General features: G+C 37.4%; 1 protein-coding gene across 1 annotated transcript in view; it reads right to left on the minus strand.

The window, feature by feature from the left end:
* Positions 1-5,221: 5,221 nt before the first annotated feature.
* Positions 5,222-22,730, minus strand: part of CPB1 (carboxypeptidase B1) — a 31,025-nt gene continuing 13,516 nt past the window's right edge. Inside the window, exons 6-11 of the mRNA XM_006187258.2 lie at positions 22,449-22,550; positions 19,917-20,027; positions 19,738-19,828; positions 18,865-19,067; positions 7,287-7,371; positions 5,222-5,594 (exon numbers count right to left, since the gene is read on the minus strand). Coding sequence (XP_006187320.1) covers positions 5,407-5,594; positions 7,287-7,371; positions 18,865-19,067; positions 19,738-19,828; positions 19,917-20,027; positions 22,449-22,550 — 780 coding nt within the window. The 3' untranslated portion in view covers positions 5,222-5,406. The remainder of the gene's footprint in view (positions 5,595-7,286; positions 7,372-18,864; positions 19,068-19,737; positions 19,829-19,916; positions 20,028-22,448; positions 22,551-22,730) is intronic.

Raw genomic sequence — 22,730 nt, forward strand, 5'->3', positions numbered from 1 at the left:
TCAGGCTGCAGAGCTGAAGAGTGTCAGCATATATCATGTGGTAGATTCAAGTGGTTGCTGTGTCCTGTGGGGGTAAAATATCTCTCTGTGTTTGTTTTAATGTGAGCTGCTTTGAGAAGAAAAATTATGCTATAGCTTTGATTTTTGGAGTTTTATTTTCTGATTCTAAAAGTAATAAATGCCTACTGAAAATCATTTAGCAAAATATGAAAGAGTTGAAAGAAGAAAATAGAAATCTCTCAATTCTAACTTTCTGATATATTTTCTATATTAAAGCCTTTTTCTGTGCGACCAGTTTTAAAACTGTGTAGAGAAGGCCTCTGGTCTGTTTTTCAGGTCAGCTAGGAAGGACACTTTTATTTTATCTGGGGATCTAAGTAAATGTTTGAAGGATCCTGGTATTTTTCAGGATAAGACTTTCATGATAAATAATCTTTGGCTTCTTAACATCTGTTGCATGTTGACAGTCCCTTGTTTCTGGGAGAAGACATAGGCATGTGATGCTTTAAGACCTCTTCCTCCTCCCCAATCTATTTAGCCTCTGAAATACAGTACAATAGGTGGATTTCAAGAATATTTTGAAGCTTTTTCTCAGAATAGGTGTGATTTCTTGGCGGGCATAGTTCTGTACAACCTTACATTACTGCATCAAGATTTATGAAAGGCCTTGGCATATGTATAGAGTAGGATGAATAGTTGTTAGACACAATATCATTTTAGGATTGATTATGTAGGATGGTATGATGTTTCATAGGTTAGATTAATCTCTTTAAAAAGATACCTAAGGTTGAATGCTTCACAGACAATGATTTTCCATCTTTCTGGATCTTTGTACTCCTAGGATTTTTGTATGTCTAGACACAGTTAAAAATGTCACTTTGTTTTTTTAAGCTATGCATTTTTGCATATTTTTCAAACATCATCACTGTAAAAGAAATGTCCTAGAAAATGGAAGTGAAAGTTCTCTTGTGATTTACTAGAATCTTTCAAATAATACCCAATCTTCAAATCAAATCTAGTAAACTACTGGAATACCTCTAGGTACCTCATAAAGGAAATGTTGAAAGAAAAATTTTTTGCCTTTAGTTGTGGATATTGGATTTTTAACATTGAAATGAAACTGCCCTGTGAAATGCAGAGAAACTTGTCTTCATTAGTTGCAGGAAAGGTGGCATTTCTGGACAGAGATGTGGCTGTGTGATTCAGGCGGTGTCAGAACTGTCTAGAGGGGGTGTGACTATTTGCTCAAATAAGATGACCTAAGAGGTTCATCAAGACCCCATTTGCCCCCAGATAACCTCATTAACTGTCATGGTTCCTCCTGTCTTCCTTCTGTGCCTGAAATACTCTCTTTACCAATTCAGACAGGTTGTCTGGCCAGAGCAGGTGAATACATGTGATGCAATTCTAGATTTGTAGAACTCCCATGTCCCACACTGGAAAACCAGTCTTACTATTTTAAAGCAGAAACACTGTTTGAGATAGAAAATATTCAGGGGGCCATTCCTGTGCTGTTCCTTAGTTGCTGCTTTGGGGTGGTGAGAGCTTGAGACTGAAGAGAGAGCTTAGAGCCTGTCCTAGGTTCTCAGGGTGGGATTAAGTCAAAGGAAGGAAGAGGAGAGGTGCCCTCACAGCCAGGGGCTCCTGTGTGGGCAAGGCTGGGCTGAGTCTGGTCTGGCAAAGCAGCAGTCTCTGGTCAGCCAGGCAGAAGCGCATACAGTACTACTACACTAGAAGGGACCAAAGCAGGCGTCTCTCTCTGTTTTTTCTCAGTTAAGCTCAGGCATATGGCTACTCCTAGCCTGCTGGCTGTTAACTTTCAGTTGGCAAAAGAAATAGCAAAAATGTCTCCAGTGCAGGAATTCTCAGATACGTGGGTTTTAGGAAAGAATACTTGCATATTTGCTTTCCTTATTCTTCCCAAAAATTCCTTGGAATTTTAGAAAAGCCCATGCATATTCCTAGTTTCTGTTTTAAAGCTCTGAACATTGGGCTACAGCATCCTTTAGTTAGAGGTTGATGCCACATACTAGAGACTGGTAACGGAGTGTCCTGTGGAACTGTCTGAGTTGAATGATACACCTCCAACAAGATAACTTCACTCAGCTAACTATGGTTGAGTTAGCCCTCCAATTCACATGGATGTAACTTAAACATAATGAGGGAAAGATAATTTTGCTAAATTACATCTGTTTTTAAAATTAGCATCAATGCTGCTTAAAAATTCACAGGAATTTCATTCTTTTTCTTCCTTTCTTTTTTCCTTTTCCTTTCTTTCTCTTTCTTTCTTTTTCTTTCTTTTTTCTTTTTTTTTTTTGCACTTAAGGCTCTCTTTTTCTCTGCCTATTTAAATGATGTATTGCTAAAGATGATTGCTTGACAAATTGTAGCAGCTGCACTGCTACCATCTAGTGGACAATTAATGAAATTAATCATTCTTTGGGTTGACAGCTAAGCAAATCATTGTGACTTTAATGGATTGTTTTTGAATAGAACACTGTTATAGATATTTCAACATATTATGCTAGATGTGGAATCCTGTTTTCAATCTTGAATCCACATGGAAAATAATGAGGTAATCTTTTGTTCTATGATTTTAAACTAAGAATACTCCCAAATTGCAATCTAAATACATATTATTATATTTTAAAATTTGAACTTTGCACAATACTCTTCAACGTTAGCACGTTCAATTCTAATTCTGGAAAACTTCAAGTCATGTTTGATATACAAGTCATAGAGTGATTTTTGCCTCTTTCATTTTAAGCCCAACTGATCCAGCCAGGGTCCCTGGCATCCTCTTGTTTCACTTCAATCTACTTTCCACACCTTAGCCTGGATGGTGTTTAAAAAAAAAAACCTCTGATCCTGTCATTTACAAGTTAACATCTTTAATGGCCTTTAATTGTTCTTTTTTATTGAATGAAAGATTCTTTAAATTCTATAGTGCTTCATAATTTTCAAAAGTTTCACACACATGATTTCATATAATCCCATAATAACCTTTTTTTTTCCCTTACCACTATAATGCCCCTCCCTCTTTCCTCTCCCCATTGGTAGCCACTAGTTTGTTCTCTGTATCTGTGAGTCTGCTTCTTTTTTATTTTATCACTAGTTGTATTTTTCAGATTCCACAAATAAGTGATATTATATAGTATTTGTCTCTCTCTGTCTGACTTATTTCACTTAGCACAGTGCCCTCCAAATTCATCCATGTTACTGCAAATGGCAAAATTTCATCCTTTTTTATGGCTGAGTAGTATACAGTTGTGTGTGTGTATATATATATAAATACACATCACATATATATATATATAAAAATACACATCATATATATATATATATATATACACGTACACACATACACATCACATCTTCTGTATCCATTCAGCTGTTAATGGACACTTAGATTTTTTTTGATGTCTTGGCAAATGTAATAGTGCTGCTATGAACATTGGGGTGCATGTATCTTTTTGAATTAGTGTTTTTGTTTTTTTCAGCTATACATCCAGGAGTAGAATTGCTGGGTCATATGATAATTCTATTTTTAGTTTTTAGAGAAACCTCCATACTCTTTCCCATAGTGGCTGCACCAGTTTACATTCCTACTAACAGTGTAGGAGAGTTCCCTTTTCTCCATATCCTCGCCATTTGTTTTTTGTGTTCTTTTTCGTTTTCTTTTGTTTTTCAGCTTTCAGTTTTATTAGGTAGAATTGTTATAATTTGACTGCACATGTACAATATATTGCATATAAATACATATATAGAATATCCTACACTTAAAAAATTTACATGTGTACTGTTCATTGTTCCTAAGAATGTTTAGAGCTTTAACTTTTTAAGTTTACATAGTTATCAAAGGAATAAAGCCAATCACAAAATAAGAATTAATTTAAAAAGATACATATACCCCACTATTAACAGCAGCATTATGTTTTCTGTTTTTTAATGACGGCTGTTCTGACAGGTGTGAGGTGATATCTTATGGTTGTTTTGATTTGCATTTCCCTGATGATTAGTGATGTTGAGCATCTTTTCATGTGCCTGTTGGCCATCTGCATTTCCTCTTTGGAAAAATGTCTATTCAGTTCTTCTGCCCGTTTTTAAGTTGGGTTGTTTGTTTTCTGGTGTTGAGTTGTGTGAGTTGTTTATACATTTTGAACGTTAACCCCTTATTGGTCATATCATTTGCAAATATCTTTTCCCATTCTTTTTATTTTGCTGATGGTTTCCTTTGCTGTGCAAAAGGCTTTAAGTTTAATTTGGTTCCATTTGTTTATTTTTGCTTTTGTTTCCTTTACTTACTAATCTGTGACAAAGGAGGCAGGAATATATAATGGAGAAGAGACAGTCTCTTCAATAAATGGTGCTGGGAAAACTGAACAGCTAATCGTAAGAAAAGATGAAATTAGAACATTCTCTAACACCATATACAAAAATAAACTCAAAATGGATTGAAGACCTAAATATAAGACTAGATACTATAAAACTCCTAGAAGAAACCATAGGCAGAACACTCTTTGACATAAATTGTGGCAATATTTTTTGGATCCATCTCCCAAGGCTTCTTATTGTTCTTAGACCAATGTACTGAATCCCTAACATGACCTCTAAGCTCTGCTTGACATGATCCCCAACTCCCTCCTCGGCCCTTACACGTACCCCTCTTCCCTCAACTGTCTGAGTTCCACCCTCTCTGGCTTTCTTCTCATAGCATCTGTATAGTTACAGGGCCTGGAAGGGGTGCTCCCTTCGTCCAGCTAATTGTGAATCATTCCTGAGAGCAGTTTCTCCCTCACGAGGTAGGTAATGTAAATTAAATCACTAATTATTAAATAACTAGTTAGATAATTATTTGTTTCGTGTCCATCTTCCCTAATGGCCAATACAGCCATTGAGGGCAGAAATGTTATCTTTCTCTTTCATTGCTCTGTCCAAATTGCTTAGCAAAGTGCTTGGCATGTAGTAAACAGCTCAGAAAATAACTCAAATGAGCTGAGATGAAAGCTATACCACACTTTACAGTCTTAAATTTCCCCTATGTTTCTTCTTCCTCATCAGCCCCCGGCTCTAACCTGTGTACCTCTGCACTCTGCCAGGACTGGCCAGCACCCCAAGGACTGTTAACACCTATATTGCTGATCTACATCATCAGTTTTGCATTGCTTGTTTAATCCTTTGTTCATATCTTTTTTTTTTTCCCAAAGAAGTGGACAATCTGTCAGGTTTTTCAATTATAATGATTCACTTTTATTATGATCAGTATTAAAGATCCAAGTAGTTTCATAGACCCAGAAGCTTAAAAGAAAGATTGGGGTCTGGAAAATATCTAGGCAAAAGTAGGAGTTCAGGGTAGAAAAGAAAGAAAGAGTGAACATTTAGAAATAAGGCTCTTAGCACTCGGGACTAGTACAGATGTTCCAGGACATAGCTGGTAACATGGTTGATCGCCAGCATTGTCTCCTCACAGGTTGCCTGGATCTGGGATTCAGGGAGGGCAAAGCCATATCTCCCTTTGTCTCGGAGTTCAAAGGTGAAGGAGTATTTGATTCCTAGGTCATAAGCCCAGTCATCAGAGCCCCCAGCAGCAGGGTCTGAAATGAGCAAACAGAAGAAAAAAAAGATCTTTACATCTAGGAAGGAGATTAAAAAGCCCGCCAACTTCCTTTTACAGTTACAGATGTTTCACTGCATAAAATTGCATAGGTAGGCGAATTTCCTAGTAAACTGGATCATAAAAGCTGTGGGGGCTATCTTAAAAATTAGCCCAGCTTTACTACTAAGTCTGCTTTGTGGGAGTGGTGTCTTTAATATCCCAGGAAGTATATACTTTATAATATTTAAACTTCTCAGTGTGCTTGTGTGCTGTGGTAAACTCTGCTGTATAGTGTGTAATTTGTTTATGAAATATATACAATTTCTGGGAAAAGAATGTATGTTCCTGGAAGAATAGGAAAAACTGCATGATGATTGTGAGAGGAGAGGACTCCAAACCCTGCTGAAACTTGCTGAATAACGACATTGGAGCAGCTCCAGGGCAGGGCTGTGCCTTCATTTTTGTATCCTCAGGCTCTAGCATATGGCCTGGCATAGACGAGGCACTCATTCAGTTATTCATTCAATGACAGTTATGATGTCATTCATTTATTCAATCACTTGCTTATTTATTCATTTATTTATTCAGTCAACAGCAGTAAGGCTCTCACTGAGCAGCAGGCCATGTGCTCAACTCTGGAGATGCCAGGACAAAGGAAAGACATGACCCTGCCCTCCAAGGGCTTATGGTGTAATGGAAAAAGGAGCCTTGTTGAACTAGCCTGAAAAAACCTACAAGAAGTTCACAATATGTGAGTAGGTAGGTGGGTTATTTCTGATAGAAGCCCCTTTAAGAAAACAGTATACCCCATCTGATACAGAGAAGTTCAGTAAAGGACAGGAATACAGAAGGCTGTAGTCTACATGAAGCTTTTTAAAAAAGCCCTCAAGATTAGAGCCTATCCTCCATTGGAGGCCCCTTGATGATAAGAGTGGCCTTTTTTCTTGCATTTCTTGTCCTTTAAGGCTTGGGACAGAAAGAAATCATGCAAAGGCAAAATATATGTAGAAATGGAAAATGGGGCCTGCACAATGTGCCTTCCCAGTGGAATCCAAGCAGCAGCATCCAAGGCTCTGGGGTCTGGCCCCTACCTAACCCTCTTGCCACTTACCTCTTTCCCTTGCAAGTAGCTTGAGCCTGAAGTAGCCCTTGCAACCTGCAGTCTGTTTAGCCAGGAAAACCTTCTCTCTGTCCTTCCAGATAAAGCTTCTGTGTCATCATCCTGAGAAATCATCCCTGATACTGTGGGAGGGGTGCTTAGTCTTTGAGGGTGCTCTTTTCTTGTGCATCCTTCTGTCACAGCACTTAGCACCTGTATGACAATTGACGGTACCTCTTCCTGCTTCCCTGCTGTGGGTGGTTTGAAGATTGCTCCCTGGTCCCCCACCTTCCTTTATCTTCTCTTGTCTTCCCTTCATCTTTCCTCCCCAGCACCTAATGAGGGCTGGCACGTGGTAGATGCTCAATAGATGTTCCCAAAGAGCAAATGTTTCTGTGGGCTAAAAGGGATATTTCCCTCCCCGCCTCCCCGCCCTTTTCCTGAACAGAAAACCAATTACATATTTTGTAAAAAAATTCACTGTCAGGCAAAAGCCACATGCTTTAAATGATAGAAAGGAAAGACTCTGGGAACCATTTGTCGCCTTTTAGCCACGTGGATTCTTTGCACAGTTCTGAAGCCAAAACTCACAGATTGTTGAAGCTCCTGGGCCATATGTGTACTCGGTGCCATGCAGGGTGGCAAGTTCTTCCACGGCAGCTTTGGCCAGGGTATTCTGCAGAAGAGCCAGCAGTGAGTGAGTGAAGAAATAAAAGCACACACTGAAACAAACAGACACCTGTACATTATTTTTAAGATGAAGACATGTAAGTCACAATTCAAGAGAGTGCCCATCCCTATTTAGTCGTGTGATCCAGGTGATTCTTGTGGGATGTCTTTCCTAATCCCCTCACCCAGCTCTCACTCTGAGCTTCCCTTTGTCATGTGCACAGCGTGTCATATTGTGTCAGTACCATCAGCTGTCCTCTGGGTTCTCAGTGACTTTCTGTCCTTTATCTCAGTGTCCCCAGGGCTTCACTCCTAGTGGTTACTCAGTAACTCTTTGTTGAAACTCTGAGGATGTTTAGCACACTTCTTATGCTATTGTTTGAGAATTAGGTCCTTACATTTATTTTAAATCATTGTTGCAGTAAAATCTGGGTCCTAGCTCTAAGTTCTGTTTTAGTCAGAGGACAGTGATTTACTTCATCTTCTTTTTTATTTACATGGAATTTAGTTGCTCTTTTTTTTTTTTTTCCTGGACTTAGTCTTGTTAAACTTTTTTTTTTTTTTAAACCTCAGTTCCGGTTTAAATGAAAGCTATGCTTTCATTTAAATGAAGCTATCCTAGATACCCCATTTATTGACATAGTAAAATGTCTCCCCCTGTGAAGAACTAGGTTATAACAAAGGATTAGTTTGGCAAATTTATCTTGTCTCTGGAGCTTGTGAGAGAAAAGCAGGAGGCAGGGTCTTTATGGCTGTGCAAAGAGGTTGTCTGCCTAGTACAGGCAAGCAAACACCAAATGCATACAAAATAACCCCAAACAAAACAATGCAAAAAGCACCTGGAAATATAGCAGGTTATAAAGCCAAGATTAAGTCATGATAGGATTATGTGAGTTGGGGCAGGAGTGTTAGAACCCACTCATAGGAATGATTGATAGTCAATGCAACGTTCTGTGGTAACAAAAATGCTCAAGACTGGACAGTTCCAAGGAGGAGTGGTAGTTCCAGCATGGAAGAATTTTTAGACTGAAAAATTGGAGAACATTTGTTTCATTTCAAAATGCAGAACATTTGAGTTCCAGAATTTAAAAAGTAGCAAGTATTAGCTTATGTGTTTTTTTTTTTTCTTAGAAGCAGCATCAGACTTGTTGCCCTCCCACCCCCTACACCCAACTCAAGGAGAAGGGCTCTACACCACACCCACTCCCTGTGCTGTCAACTCCCGAATATTCATTGACATACTGTCCATTTAACAGAATCACTTGAAAAGCAAGACTTGACTTAGCTGTCTCTGATTGTTTACTGCAGGAGAATTAGCTATGATTCATTCTGGCTATAAAACTAGCTATATTTCATATGTTGGCATTGTAATTGTCTTGTACATATGCCTGGAAGCTGTGAGGCAGGTGATGACATCAGAATAATTCTCTTTTTACAAAGTAGCAACTTCCCTTAATTCTTGTTCTAATATTAAAACTGGTTTAGTAAAATCTTAAGTCAAATTGATGAGGGCGTGGCTGTAAGATTTCAAGGATTCTAGCTCTCAAAGCATTAATGCTTCATCAACCAAGTGGTAAATTTGAAAATTTAAAAGGAATGATTAAAACTTAAACTGTGTTTTTCTGGTCTGGTCCACTGAAATGATGCAATCAAATTCTTGGAATTAATTTATTATTCCCAGAGTTTTGGGACAGTAACTTGAACATTTTAGGCTTTTAATTCCCTTTTTTTTTTCCAAACTAGTAAACTAATATGTGCTTTCTCATACTGTGTGGAATCTTTACTGCTGTGATCTAAAGGTATTGTTTTTGTTTAATCTTATTCTAACCAACATACTAGAATTAGGTCTTCTCTCCACCCTGCAGTATGGGGCTTACTGCCGGTTGAAATCAGAATAATCTGTAAACATTGCACAATGCTCAGGACAGATTTAAAACCATCTTTTAGAGTTGTGAAACATAGTGAGGTATCAGTTCTTCTGGTAGGTAAACAGCCCGTTTCCTACTGTTCTACAGTTTCTTTAACTTGCCATTCATCCAAGGGAACTTCTAGTTATGTTTCTGTGAGGCAGAACCTCTGATCCTAGAGTACTCTTACTTCTTCTCTAGTTACCCTCCTCAGGCTTTCTACTTTTCTGTTTTTTATTTTTTTCCCTTAAGCCTTGAATTCTTACTTTTAGTAGAAATAAGATTCTAATAAGTTCCAGGTATGTCATGTACGGCACTGTGACTATAGTTAACAATACTGTATTGTGTACTTGAAGATGGCTATGAGGGTAGAGGTTTAATGTTCTCACCATAACAACAAAATGATAATTATGTCAGGTAGAGGGTGTGTAATCTAATGTGGTAAACACTTTATAGTGTATCAAGTCATCACATTTTATACCTTAAATTTACACAACATTATATGTCAGTTATATCCCCGAAAAACTGGGAAAAAGGGAAATGTGATTCTTCAGGATTGGTTCCAAACGTGGGAAGTTTTGAAGACTAGAGATGATTTAAGACAAGATCACAGTCATTATCTATTAACTTCTCATATGTCAGATGACTTTCAAGTCTCTCAATATCTTTATTGGTGTAATGTAATATTTGAGTTATCTAACAAAACCGAAGGGGCTTACTCGTAATCTGTTATCTCTTTTGGCTTACCAATTTACCCATTTAGTCATAGCTACAGTTAGGGCCACACAAAAATGTTTAGTTTGCCTTTCCTCAAAGTGATAACCAAGTGCTTTCTAAGCCTTCAGAGACGTATTTTGGAAACAGTTGCTCTGCCTTTGATGCTAAAGCAGTGTCTAAGATTGATGTTAGCTTAAAAAGGCAGTTATTTTGTTCCTGTCACTGGTGCCCATTGAAGGAAGTTTGTGCCTCAGCCTTGGCTCTCCTTGTCCTCATTGCTCTCTCATCTTGATGCCTACCTCATCACCGCATCCTTCAGTGGCTCTCTCACCTTCTACTGAAATCCAGCCTCCTCTCTTGTCATGAAGAGTCTTTGTGAGTTAGTCCCTCCCTTCTCTCCCAGGCTGCATCACTTGCTGTGTGACCCCATGTTCCTGAACTACTTTCCTGTACACCCTTCCCTGCCTCTCCTTACCTCCATGGCTTTGGGCATCCTTCTCCCTCTGTTGGAATCCTCTTTCTCTCTTTGTTCACAAGGAGAATTGCCATTGTTCTTCCAGATTCAGTCTAAATGTCCCCTTCTTTGCAAAGCTGCCACGACTCTCTTACGGAGCACTGAGCCTCCCTTCTTTGTGAGGGCTCACATCTTTATCAGAGTTTCTATCACTCTGTGCTGTAATCATTTGTTTTCACATCTATTTATTCCCCAGGTGAGCTCCTTGCGGCAGGGGTGGGGTTCTTGGCTATTCATTTTGTATCCTCAGCTGATTGCATAGCACCTGGTTGGTTGATTGTGTCTTATCATAGGACTTCAGGTGGGCTTGATTTGGATTGGGGTGCAGAGTGCTGAGCTCTGCAAAGGCTGGACTGGGATCCTCCCTGAGTGGAGATTGGGGATGCTTGTAGGTAGGGTGGTGGTACCATGTAGTGATGGTTGGTGGGTTACCACTTTTAGACATTGACCTCTGCTGTGCACTTTACTTACTTCCATTAATGAAAAAAAATAGTGAAGTCTATTGACTCTTTCTCTCAGCCCCTCCGAGGCCAAGAGACAAAAAAGTTAGAAGAGACATTAATCAACCAAAATATATTTTAAATTCCAATTATCTTAACAAAAATCCTTGGAATCAGTGTGGGTTTTTTTCTTTTGAAGAGTTCAAATACTTTTACAAATGTTACTCATTTATCTTCCTAACACTATCTGTCCACATTTCATCAGCACAGAATTTTCTAGCAGAATGGAATGCCAAGTGGGGCAGCACACTTGGTGGGAATGTTCCAGCCATGCTGGGTGACTGACCCCTGCCAGGAATGGTAGAGAGAGGTGATTCCTGCATTTGCTAAATGTTAGAGAGGTAACTCCTTTTCCTCATGTGTTTCTGTTAAAAGGGACTAAGATAGCTGACAAAAGACTGGCAGAAACAATAGAACATCAGAGAGTATGATCCACATCTTGAAACCCCAGTTAATGACACTTTCTATATAACCTGTCATTTGAGGGACATCTTACATAGTTGCTCAATGGCTTCAGAATAAGAACTAACATTTACATAAAACCTTAGATTTATAAAGAACTCTTGATAAGAGCTAGATATTTTTATCCCCATTTTACAGATAAAAGAACTGAAACTCAGAGAGGATAAAAGAATTTGCCCAAGGGCATGCAGCCCCGTAAGTGGCTGACTTGAGCTAGGTTCTTCTTGCTTTAAATCCTGTGCTCTTTTTCACTTCTCCTTGTGGCCTTGAAATACTTCAAAAGAAGTGTTGCTGGAGCTGGTTTTACCAATTGTAAAGAACAGAAGGAAGCTAAATATAAATCAGCCTCAGAGAAAACTTTGCTTTCAGTCAAGGCCAAACATGGCCAGCCTTTATTAATCCTTAGATATGAGTTTCCGACCACGTCTTATGCATGTTCTCTTTTGTCACCTGTTTTCTTAAAAAGAGGCCTTGGTCATAGAGCAAAAGACAGAGTCTAAATTGTCACATCTAACTCAAAGCCCAGGAGACAAAGGACTAACTAGTGTAATGTTTCCCCAGGCTCTGAGCTCCAGGGGGCTGGTGAGATGAAAAAGGCAAGGGTGTTCTTTTCCGCTGACCTGCGTTCCCAGGTAAGGTGATCAGGAAGCCCCTGTCTCATGACTGTGCTCATGGTCCTCATTGCCACCTCTGTGTACACGGCCAGTGTCACGACAGCGGGGGCTGCCTCTTCTAATCTTCCACTGGCCCATTATTACAATACAAGAAAACAAAAGCCCCAGACTGACTGTGGGGTATAAACCAATTCAAAGGAAATTTTCTTCAGAACTTTGTTTCTAACTTGAGGTTCTGAGTTTAACCATCCCTTGGGGTGAAAACACGTGGTAATGGAAGCATCAAAATGATCTTTAACTGCAGTTTCCTTCCTTCTGTGATAATGGGTAACTTACACCAAGGGAACAATGAGAAATTTACATTTTTACATTTTGGTGCAAAAGGAGAAGCCCCCAAGGCCTGCAGGCAGGACCGAGGAGAATGCTTTCGGGACTTGAAAAAACAAATATGTTTCTGAGGAGAAGGAGGAGAGTAAACCAGTGCTGGCTCTGGTTGCAAAGACCCGACTTGAAAGTAAGACAAGGAGTTGGGAAAGGCGTGCTTCAAGAGAGCGAGCCTGTCTGTCTTGGCAGACCCCACGGGGAGCGTGGCAGTGCTTTCCCTGATGTAAACCAAATTCTTTCTTTGGCTGATCTGCATACATGTTTTTACAATTCAAGTAAAATGTGAAGCATGAGTCAGCTGAAGTTGCAAAGTTCATATAATTTTTTTTTTTATGGCAGTGGTGCTTCTTTCAAATAAATGTTAAAAGATAAATGCTGTGTAATGGGGATGTACAGCCTCTCTTGCACTTTAAATCTGCAGAAAATTGTAAACTATTTGTGAGGAGGTGTACGATCCTGTGAAATCCAGGGACCTCTGGCCAGGAATGAGACTCTATTTATCTTTGTTTAAAACAGGGTTTCTCAACCTTGGCACCTTTGACACGTGGGCTCGATGATCCTTTGTTGTGGGGGCTGCCCTGCATGTTGTAGGGTGCTTATCAGCATCTCCTGGCCTCTGCCCACTACATGTCAGGGGCACTCCCACAACCAAAACATGACATGTACTATGACAACCAAAAACATCCCCCCAACATTGCCAGACGTCCTCTGGGGGAAGGGCAAGGGGCAAAACTAGCTTACAGGGAAGTCAAATAAAAGACATAATTATGTTAAAGAAGCAAGTATTTTTGAGAAAAAATTGGAAAGGAAGACAGCGGGTTTTAAAGGTGCTCTGAATGCCTCATTTCCCTCTGTTGACGATAGTACAGGTGCCTCCTAAACACCGCTGCTAGGTCATTCTTACTAAAATAATGCTGCCTGCAGGTTGCCAGATTTAGCAAAAAAACAAAAGCCAGTAAAATTTAAATTTCAGGTAAACAGTGAATGCTTTTCCAGTATAAGTCTGTCCCATACAATGTTTGGAAGGTACTTAACCAAGTGGTTATCTGAAATCAGATGCAACTGGGAGTCTGTATTTGACCTGGCAATCCTGTTTACCAGGTCACTGGCTCTGGGCGCACTGTGATGCAGGATTCATTCTGACATTCAGGTCCCTCCATAGCCTGGTTACTTCACTCCAACTCTTCCCTCGTGAGAACACTCATAACAGGCTGACCACCCCCCCGGCCAACTCCATTTTTCAGTCCCACTGTTGCACATTTGTTGGCTCTTCTTTCTGCCTAAAATGCTTTCTTCCTTCCTCTGCCACCTAAATTCTGCCCATCCTTTAAGGCTCCGAACAAATGGCATCTCCTCTCTGTAACCTTCGCTGAACAGCTTCATTGCACATTGCTGTTTTCCTGCCCTGAATTCCTGCTACTGTGCCTAGTTGGAGACTTCCAATTCTGTACTTCTCTTGTGTGGTTTCTGATATCAGAGTCTTGATATTTCAGTATAACCCTGCATTCTCAATGGCAGGAACCATGGTTTGCACCGAGCACTTAATAGGTGCTCAGTGGAATTTCTGGTAATTGCCTGATGTGTCATGTATTGACTGGGCCCTGCAGGAAAATTTTAACAGGCCAAGAAGTCACTTAAAGTGTATAATGGTAAATCAGCAACTGGTTTCTCTAATCGAAGAAATTTTACAGTTGTCATTTAAAATATTTTTGTCTTTTAAATGAGATTAGAAATTCTGAGAAAATTGCTGAAGCAAATGTTCTGTGCCTCAAGTCCTGTCTGCCTTAGTTGCTGGCAGCCTGCCTGGCAGAGGGACTGTGACCCTTTTACTCTTGTTATTAGGCAGGGACGTGGTGACAGCTGTGACTGAGTGTGTGTGTGGCTCTGCAATTGTCCACCTCCTAATCACACTATTTCTTCCTCTGATTTTTATGTTTATCTCTAATCACGCACTTGCTTCATGCTCACATGCTTGGGTGGAGCAGTAGGTTTCCATCTTGGTGGCTCGTTAAGTAAAACACTTTTAATTAAGAGGTAGTGAGGTGCCATGAGACAGGACGATGTTAGATTTTAGAAAAGGATTTCTATCTTTTGGTCAAGTTGAATAATTTTTCAGAAACTATTAGACTGTCATATTTCTCTTGGTTAATGTATATAAACCCATGAAAGTATGGGCCAGAATCATAGAGACTGGGCCCTGAGAAGTCAGGGATCTTAGTGGACTAGTGTGAATCTTTAGATATGTCCAGGGACAGAGGTAATAATCATGTATCTATAGGATAAAAGACTTTATTCATTAATGTATGGTCTTTTGCAGACCAGCTGCATGGTGTACTGACATGGCCTCACAGATGTGTGTGAGTGTGTCTCTGGAAATTGGGGCAGCCTAGGAAATTCTTCAGGACCCAATAGCTCCAGGCTCAGTGCCACCTCTACTGCTGGTATTGGCTTAGTCCAGTCTCCATTGTCTCAGCTGGAAAATGAGAAAGCAGAACCAGAGAAATTCCAAGATTTCCAGCTGTAAAATTCTGTGCTTCTAATGCAGGAATGTACTGATGGATAGTGCCCTGGATTGGCACCTTTGTGTAGTGTACATTGGTTTTCCATTTGGTCAGTCTGGGGAATGGGTCAAGATACTTAGTGATTGGTTATTATTCTGAGTTCCTGCTTTTGAACTTAGAAGTGGTATTATAATAATTATTATTGTTAACAGAGCCATGGAGGCCTCTTTGGGGGAAATGTAGACCAAAGATTGGGAGCTTCTCTGTTCTCAATAAATGCAAAGGTATGGATAAGTCTGGAAGCCTTTTCAATTATGCATCCTAATTTTTATTTCCTCTGATGATGAAGAGGTCATATATTTCAATATTTCATTACCTTTTAGAATTTTGGAAATGTAAGTATATTCTGTTTTTGGGCCTTAAAACTAATTTTGAGGATACTGATAGCTTTATATCAAAGAAGTCAACACTGAGGAACTGGACAGTTTATGACGCATTGGAAACTCACAGTGCAATTTGTATTCTTTCTTTAAATAATATAATGTGCGTAAAAGCAGTTTGCAATCAGGATAGCATTGTACAGTGTAAGATACTCTTATGATTCCTTGTACTTTTTACTCATCTGCTGAAGATATATTTTTTGGTAGCCTGTGTAATCCATGGTATTACTTCTCTTGCATGTTTACTTCATTGGTCTTTTGCATTCCCATCTCTGCCTTTCTTCCCTGTAAAGGTTGTCTCATGATATAACTGTCAGGTAATCTACATGTAAGATCTTTCAGAAATGAGGCCATGTACATTTTTATCATGACTCAGATAGCAAAGGGTTGCTACTTATGGTATGTCCTAAATTTGGACTGAGAATGCTGATATTATTATATAGAATAATTTCCTTCTGATTATTTCATTGAAGCAATTTTTTTTTGCTACAAATATGATCCTATAGATTTTATAGGTATAAAGAAAAATAAGAATCATATATATATATGCCAAAATCTGTATATGACAAAGTCCATTTTACATTCCTTTAAGAAAATTCTGAGTTATCTATGATGTGGTTTGGTGCCAATAATTCATCTTATTAATCTTTTACTATCTTTTGTTTTCTACAGTGGGTTCATATTTTTCTAATTGAGAATTAATATGGGGCCACTGGATTTGGATGGAGCACTCATCTTTCTAGGGCAATACTTTTATTTTTTTAGTGATATCCTTATTGCAAATAAAAACCATGAAAAAAGTAATATTTTTATTTTTGAGAGACTCAAATTCTATTTTGGCTATACATGTATTTATAATAACACTATAGTTATGAGTTGTTCTAGCAAAATGTGCTTAGGAAGTAAGTGAATTGGATTTATACAAAATAAGAAAAAAGATTGAAAGGCTCTCTAGTCAACTATTCAAAATATGTGAGTTGCTTTGGGGTGCCAAACTAAACTCAGATCCCAAGTGAATCAACTAATCAAATAACATGCATCTTAGATTTTACTAATGACATTCAAGTATTTCTTTTAAGATACTAGGTAAAAGTTTAATCATAGGAAAAAATGATTGGAAGTTAAAGTAACTTTTAAATCAATGTTTGTGATATAAGCACTAGATAAGTTTTGTATTTTAGTCACCTATTTTATGCTCTGGCAAACGTATGACATAGCATGTACTTTTCATTCAATTTATTAGTTTTTTGAGTATAAAAATAAACACCCAAAGTAAGATTATTTTGTGGTTTGTGGTTTTTTTTTGAGAATTGATTATGAATATTTTACTTTGATATAATTCTGTTTCACTTCTTTGTTAGAATTTAAAACAATTTTGGAGAATTTAATTTTCTAATTTTTTTCTTTTTCTAATTTTTAAAAAACTATTACCACTCTTTCCTTGCTTTTACATGGAGAAGTGATTCTTAGGGAAGAATGTCAGTGGATCACATTCTCCTGGAATGGTTTCACATCACTTGGGGCACATGTGAATTGGCCCACTAAACTCACTCTGAGTCTTGGGTCTTTTCCTGGAGAAACTGTAGGAAATAGCAAGAATTATTCATGAGATTCCAAAGGTAGAACTTACTTGATTCTTTTTTTTTTTTTTAAAGGATAATTTGTAAGACTTTTAGAGCAGCCCAGATACTATGTTATTATTGTATGGAGCCAGTGGGGCAACAAAGATTTCAAGATTGCTAAAAGGGTTTAATCTTATTCACCAAATAAGAAAAAGTATTGAAACTTTGTGAAGCAGCTCAATTCCAAAGAACACTTTCAGCTTTTTTGTTCAGCTTTTTTGTTAGACTAAACACTTTTAGTCTTTTATGTTTAAAAAACTAGTTGATATTGAGCAGACTGGATATATTGGTTGTTGTTATATTTAATATGGCTTCTAATTTTATTCTCAATATTTTACTTATTAACTCATTAATGCTTGGTTTTTACGGCTTTGTCTCTTCTGATGTACAATTTAAACACTCACAGGAATTAAGCAAACAACATACCCATACCTCTTTCCTCTGGTGACCAGAAATCTAGGACTGAAACAAGGACCACACCCATCTCTGGACAGCAGGCCTATGAGCACCCACTGCTGGGAACACTTACAGACTGAACAGAATTGGAAAACTCAAACATTTAATGGTTCCAACTAATGATGTTCTCCTTTGTTTTTTGGCTATGGTTAGGGAATATGGAAAGCTTTTTAAAAAATAGCATTTCTTTTTAAAGAAAAGTTTAGCTATCAGTTTTCTAAGAGACTGAGTTATTTTTTTGTTTTGCTCTTCAAAAAATATGTAAGCATTACATGTTTTATTTGGTCTCTGAAAGACTGCATCTAAAAGTCCAAAACAACAGTTTTCAGTTTATAAAGTTACTGGGTCTTTGAATTTATTCATTTAGGTAAGCCAAATATCTATGTCATGGGCTAACTGGAATAATTTTTTATTTTTTTGGCATAACTCAAATGCTTTAAATCTTATACTTACTCTTTTAAATCATTGGTCCCAACTTCTGGCAGCCAGATGTTCATAAATTAAAAAAAAAATTGTTTGAAAGATTCAAACCTGCTTATTTTAAAAAAATATGCATAGATCTAGGGTATTTGTTAATGTGAATATTATAAAACTCTTATATTATTTAACTGTATGTGGTTAATCTTGATTCTCCAACAAGATTGCTAATTTTTTTTTTCAGTTTTGGGAGTCTTCTTTATTGTTTATTATTTACACTGTTACTTAATGTTTTTATGGTTTTATTATTAATAAAAATTTATTTTATTTATATTTTATTTATTTTTACTTGAACAGTAGTCAAGAAGAATGCTAATTTTTTGAAACAAGAATATTTAATTTTCTTTGCATTATTTCTCATATCTAGTAAGGACCCATTCATATCATTTGTTCATTGATTAATTTGCTTCTATGTATCGCCTAATCCAACAGCGAAATAAGCAATTTTAGGATCTTATCACTTAACCCAGTATCAACCAAATACTCCAGATTCCTAATGACATCTGCCATACTCTGCCTGTGTCAAATCCAGCTCAAGGGCAACTTGTGAAATTGACTTTCTGATTAAGATTAAGTATGAGGTGAAGGAACTTCATTGATCTGAAATCATCATGTGTGTCATTATTGCGGTGAAGCAGGAGGAAGTGGAACTATTATCATTTTGAAGACTAGTGAATTAATCATATATTGGGGATCATTACCTGCATCAAAATCATATTTCTTCTAGACAATTTATCTAGCCAATTTCAGATTCCTTGTAAATCTATAGTATTAAGTTTTTTGCTTCTATTACCAAAAATCAATAATGGAACTTCCAGAAATTATTCTTATAATAATTTTTTTCCAGAAATAGAATTTAAAAAATCTCAACAGTGAAATAGTAGATCTACTACCATGACTACTTACCAACTCCTTGTTGTCCTTCGGGAGTGCATAACTGTAGGAGTAAGGGTAGAGCATCATCTGGGAGTATGAGTGGATTGTCAGGTATGCTTTGATGGAAGAGAGGTTGTCACGGATGAAATCAGCCAGGGCCTTGGTCTCTTTTTCAGACTCTGCAGTAGATCCACAGTAAGTTTCATCACAGGGGTTTTGAGAGGCTCCAATTGCTGGAAAAACATATATTGTTGTTAATGGCAAATGGTCGTCTACTGAAATTCTCCCAGGGCATGTTTCAAAATTTCAAACTACAGAGTTCAAAAAATAAGTTGTTTTCACAATAGTTTATAATCATCCTCGCATGTATATGCATTATAAAGTACATTTAGTCACAAGATTAGGTTGGTTTTAAGCTAACAGTGTAAGAAGTTGCATGTGAAATCACCAATGTGTCCCCGTGTAGTACTAAACAATGAGATCAATAAAGTGTAAGAAAATTAATAAGTAGGGGGCAAACTAATATCCAGGAGAAATTTCTATATTGTTGTAATCATTTACTGAGAATTGAATCACGAAAGTATAATTATATCACAATTTTATTTAAATAATTATTTAATGGTGGTCTCCTCTTGATTGTGCATTCCACAAATAGGATCATGTCTGGTTTGTTCAATCTCACGTTTCCTGCATCTAGCATAACTGGGAACACAATAGAGTAAGCAATACATTTTTATTGACTGAATGAGTAAACTGTTTATTGTCTGTGCTTTCAGAAAGTTAGAATTCTAAAATATAGAATTTTATATTTTTTTCTTGTTTTAGACACTTGTGTTTTCCTCTGTAGTTTTTCTTTGTATGCTTTTCAATAGCTGCATGTAGAATGGTCAGCCAGTTACTTACAGCACCAACGAGCATCAAAATTTCTGTTGGGGTCTGTGCCAATGCAGGTAGTTCCAGCATTGGTGGAGCGGGTCTTTCTCCACATTCGGTTCTGAAAGTGCACTATATGGTTAGGACAAATATGATAGAAAGTCATTAGTTTTAATTTTATCAGCCCCTCCTGGTATTGGTTCATATACCTTGGTCCAGGTGTAGATGTAGCCATCAATATTGAGCACAGGCAAGACATAAAAGTCTAGCTTGTCGAGAAGTTCTGTCATGTGGCTCTCACTTCCATAGGTGCCAACAGCCTGTGTATAAATTACAAAGCAGAATTTCATGGAAAAGTGGAATGTATTATAGTGTTAAAATTTACATAGACTGTGCGAATATTGACTTTAGTAACAAAACTGCTGCCCCTCTTTGAGGTAGATATTATTAATATTTAAAAAGCAATTAGTGAAATACTACTGACAGTTTTTTAAAAAAATAGTTTCTAATTCTTCTCTGTTTCTAGAATACTCTATTTCATCCATATGTAACTCAAATAATGATTTTCATTTTAACTTTTTCCCTTAGAGATGAACAAAAAATTTAATAAAATTAAAGACTTTTTAAAGAGCATTTCCTCATTTGATGCAGTAAGCATTACTCATTTCCTTTGAAATAGAAATTGCAGTCACTTTTTCTCAAAGTTAGTAGGATATGAGGGTAAGACCTATTTCTAGAAAGTAAGGAATGTCTACGGATGTCTATGCATATTCCTAATACTGTCATCTAGAAATTGTTTAATTTTGGTGAGACTGCCTGTAGATGGTTTCATTAGAGGAAGTGGCTGACATAGAAGAAGAATGAAAAAGCCTCTCACTGTGAAGTGAGTTTACACTGATGGTTTTTGGAGAGTCTCTCACCAAGGCTCCAACTGCATAATGATGAAAGGCTTCTTCTTACTCCTCTTTCCTGAGAACGGAACCTTGTTAAGGGTCTAGTTCTCCCTAAGTAATATGGACACTTATCTATGAATGACCTCATCCCCCTTTATTATGTTCTCTTAATCACAGTTCTTCAGCCCCAGGATCATATTAAACTTACATTTAACTCTTCCCCAGGCTTGCCTGAGTAGATTTTAAAATATTTACAGCTTCTATGTAGTAATAGTTTTATAGACTCTTTGTGACTCTACACATGTATGTTTGTTAAAATAACACATGATAGAGCATTTTAGGTTGGAGAAGCTATAGAATCCTGTTCTGTTAGTGGTCTATAATTAGAGATAACCCAAGTAATATTGAAAGTCCTTTCCTTCTAGAGGGCAGATGGTGAGATACTGAAATTAAATGGTGCCAATTGGATACATAACATGTCTAGAAACCAAAAACCTAGTAAATAGATACGGAAGTGCTTTACATACTTATATAGTAATATTCTTATATTTTAAAGCACTTTGATACTTTAAACTTTTACTTTTGAAATCATTTTAGACTTATGGAAGAGTTGCAAATATGAGGAGTTCCCATATACCCTTCACCCAGTTTCCTTTAATGTTGCCTTCTTACATAATCATGGTACAATGATGAAAGTAAAGAAATTAATATTGGTGTAGTACTATAAACTAAACTATTGGCTTTAATTTAGGTTTCAGTAATTTTTCCGCTAATGTCCTTTTTCTCTTATAGGATCCAATGTAGAATCCCACATTGTATTGGGTTGTCATTATTTCCTTAGTCTTCTCTTATCTGTGACAGTTCCTCAGTCTTTCCTTGTCTTTTATGACTCTGACACTGTTAAAGAGTACTGGTGTGGTTATTTTGCAGAAGGTTCCTCAATTTGTCTGATTTTTTTTTCTTTTTTAATGATTAGAGGGAGGTTATGCATTTTGGGAAAGAAAACCAAAAAGATGCTGTATCTTCTTAGTGCATAATATCAGGGGTTGCATGATATTGATTGTATCTTATACTGGTGATGATCCTGACCCTGCTGTTGTTAACCTTGATCACTCGGTTAAGGTAGTTTCTGCTAGGTTTCTCCTCTGTAAATTTTGCCTTTGTAATTTAATGCATAATTTTGGGAGATATTTTGATGCTGCAAATATCCTATTTTTCTTTAGACGTTTACCCATAACTTTTTGCATCCATTCATAGATTTTCCTGAAGCAGTCATTACTGTGGTGTTCTAGTGGTAACTTTCTATTTCACTCATTTGTCTGCCCATTAGTTGCAGTTCTTCTATAAGAAAGAGTTGTCTCTTCTCTCCCTTTTCTGTGTTTATTGAATCATCTATTTATGTCAGTATGGGCTCATGGATATTTAAAAGGGTTTTCAGGTCTATCTTATCATTAGAATTATAGGGAGTGACACAGTATCATCTAGAACAGGGACTGCATGTACTGTCTTCTTTCATTCTGAAGTAGGGTGCATTGATTATCATCCAGGGGATAATGCTCAAGTTAGGTGTTTATCCACTACCATTATCACTTTTAAATGACCTATCTATTAGTCTTTTCACCAAAGGTGGGTGAGAAAGTTCAGATGAGTGAAATTCAAATAAATATAATTTGCTAACTGTTTTAAAATTTTGCCTTATGAAGTTCTCTCGGTGACCTTTATAGCTTTCAGCTTGGAATTACAAGTTTTCTTTGTGCGATTATTCTCTTTTATTATAGCTAGGTTATAAGGGATTGATTAAAAAATGCTTTCTACTTTCCTCCGCCGATAATCATTCTACATACTGACCTCTCTCACAAACCACTGGCAAAATGCAGGGGAAATCCACTCTCTGGCATGGAAACCACAGTCCATGAAAATGGCAGGCTTATTTGACCCAGATGTGCCAACCTAGTGCAAACAAAAGGAAAAGGGAAATGGTGATTCATCACCTTCAGGAGTTAACATTCACTACCCATCTGGGCTTTGGACTCAACAGGTGAAAATTGACAGCAGCAAGAGATATATCCCATGATTAAATTAAAACATAATACTAGCACAGTATGTTCTTGCCTCTAGACAACTCACAAT

This window comes from Camelus ferus, chromosome 1 (assembly GCF_009834535.1).
Source record: "Camelus ferus isolate YT-003-E chromosome 1, BCGSAC_Cfer_1.0, whole genome shotgun sequence".
NCBI classification, from domain to species: domain Eukaryota; kingdom Metazoa; phylum Chordata; class Mammalia; order Artiodactyla; family Camelidae; genus Camelus; species Camelus ferus.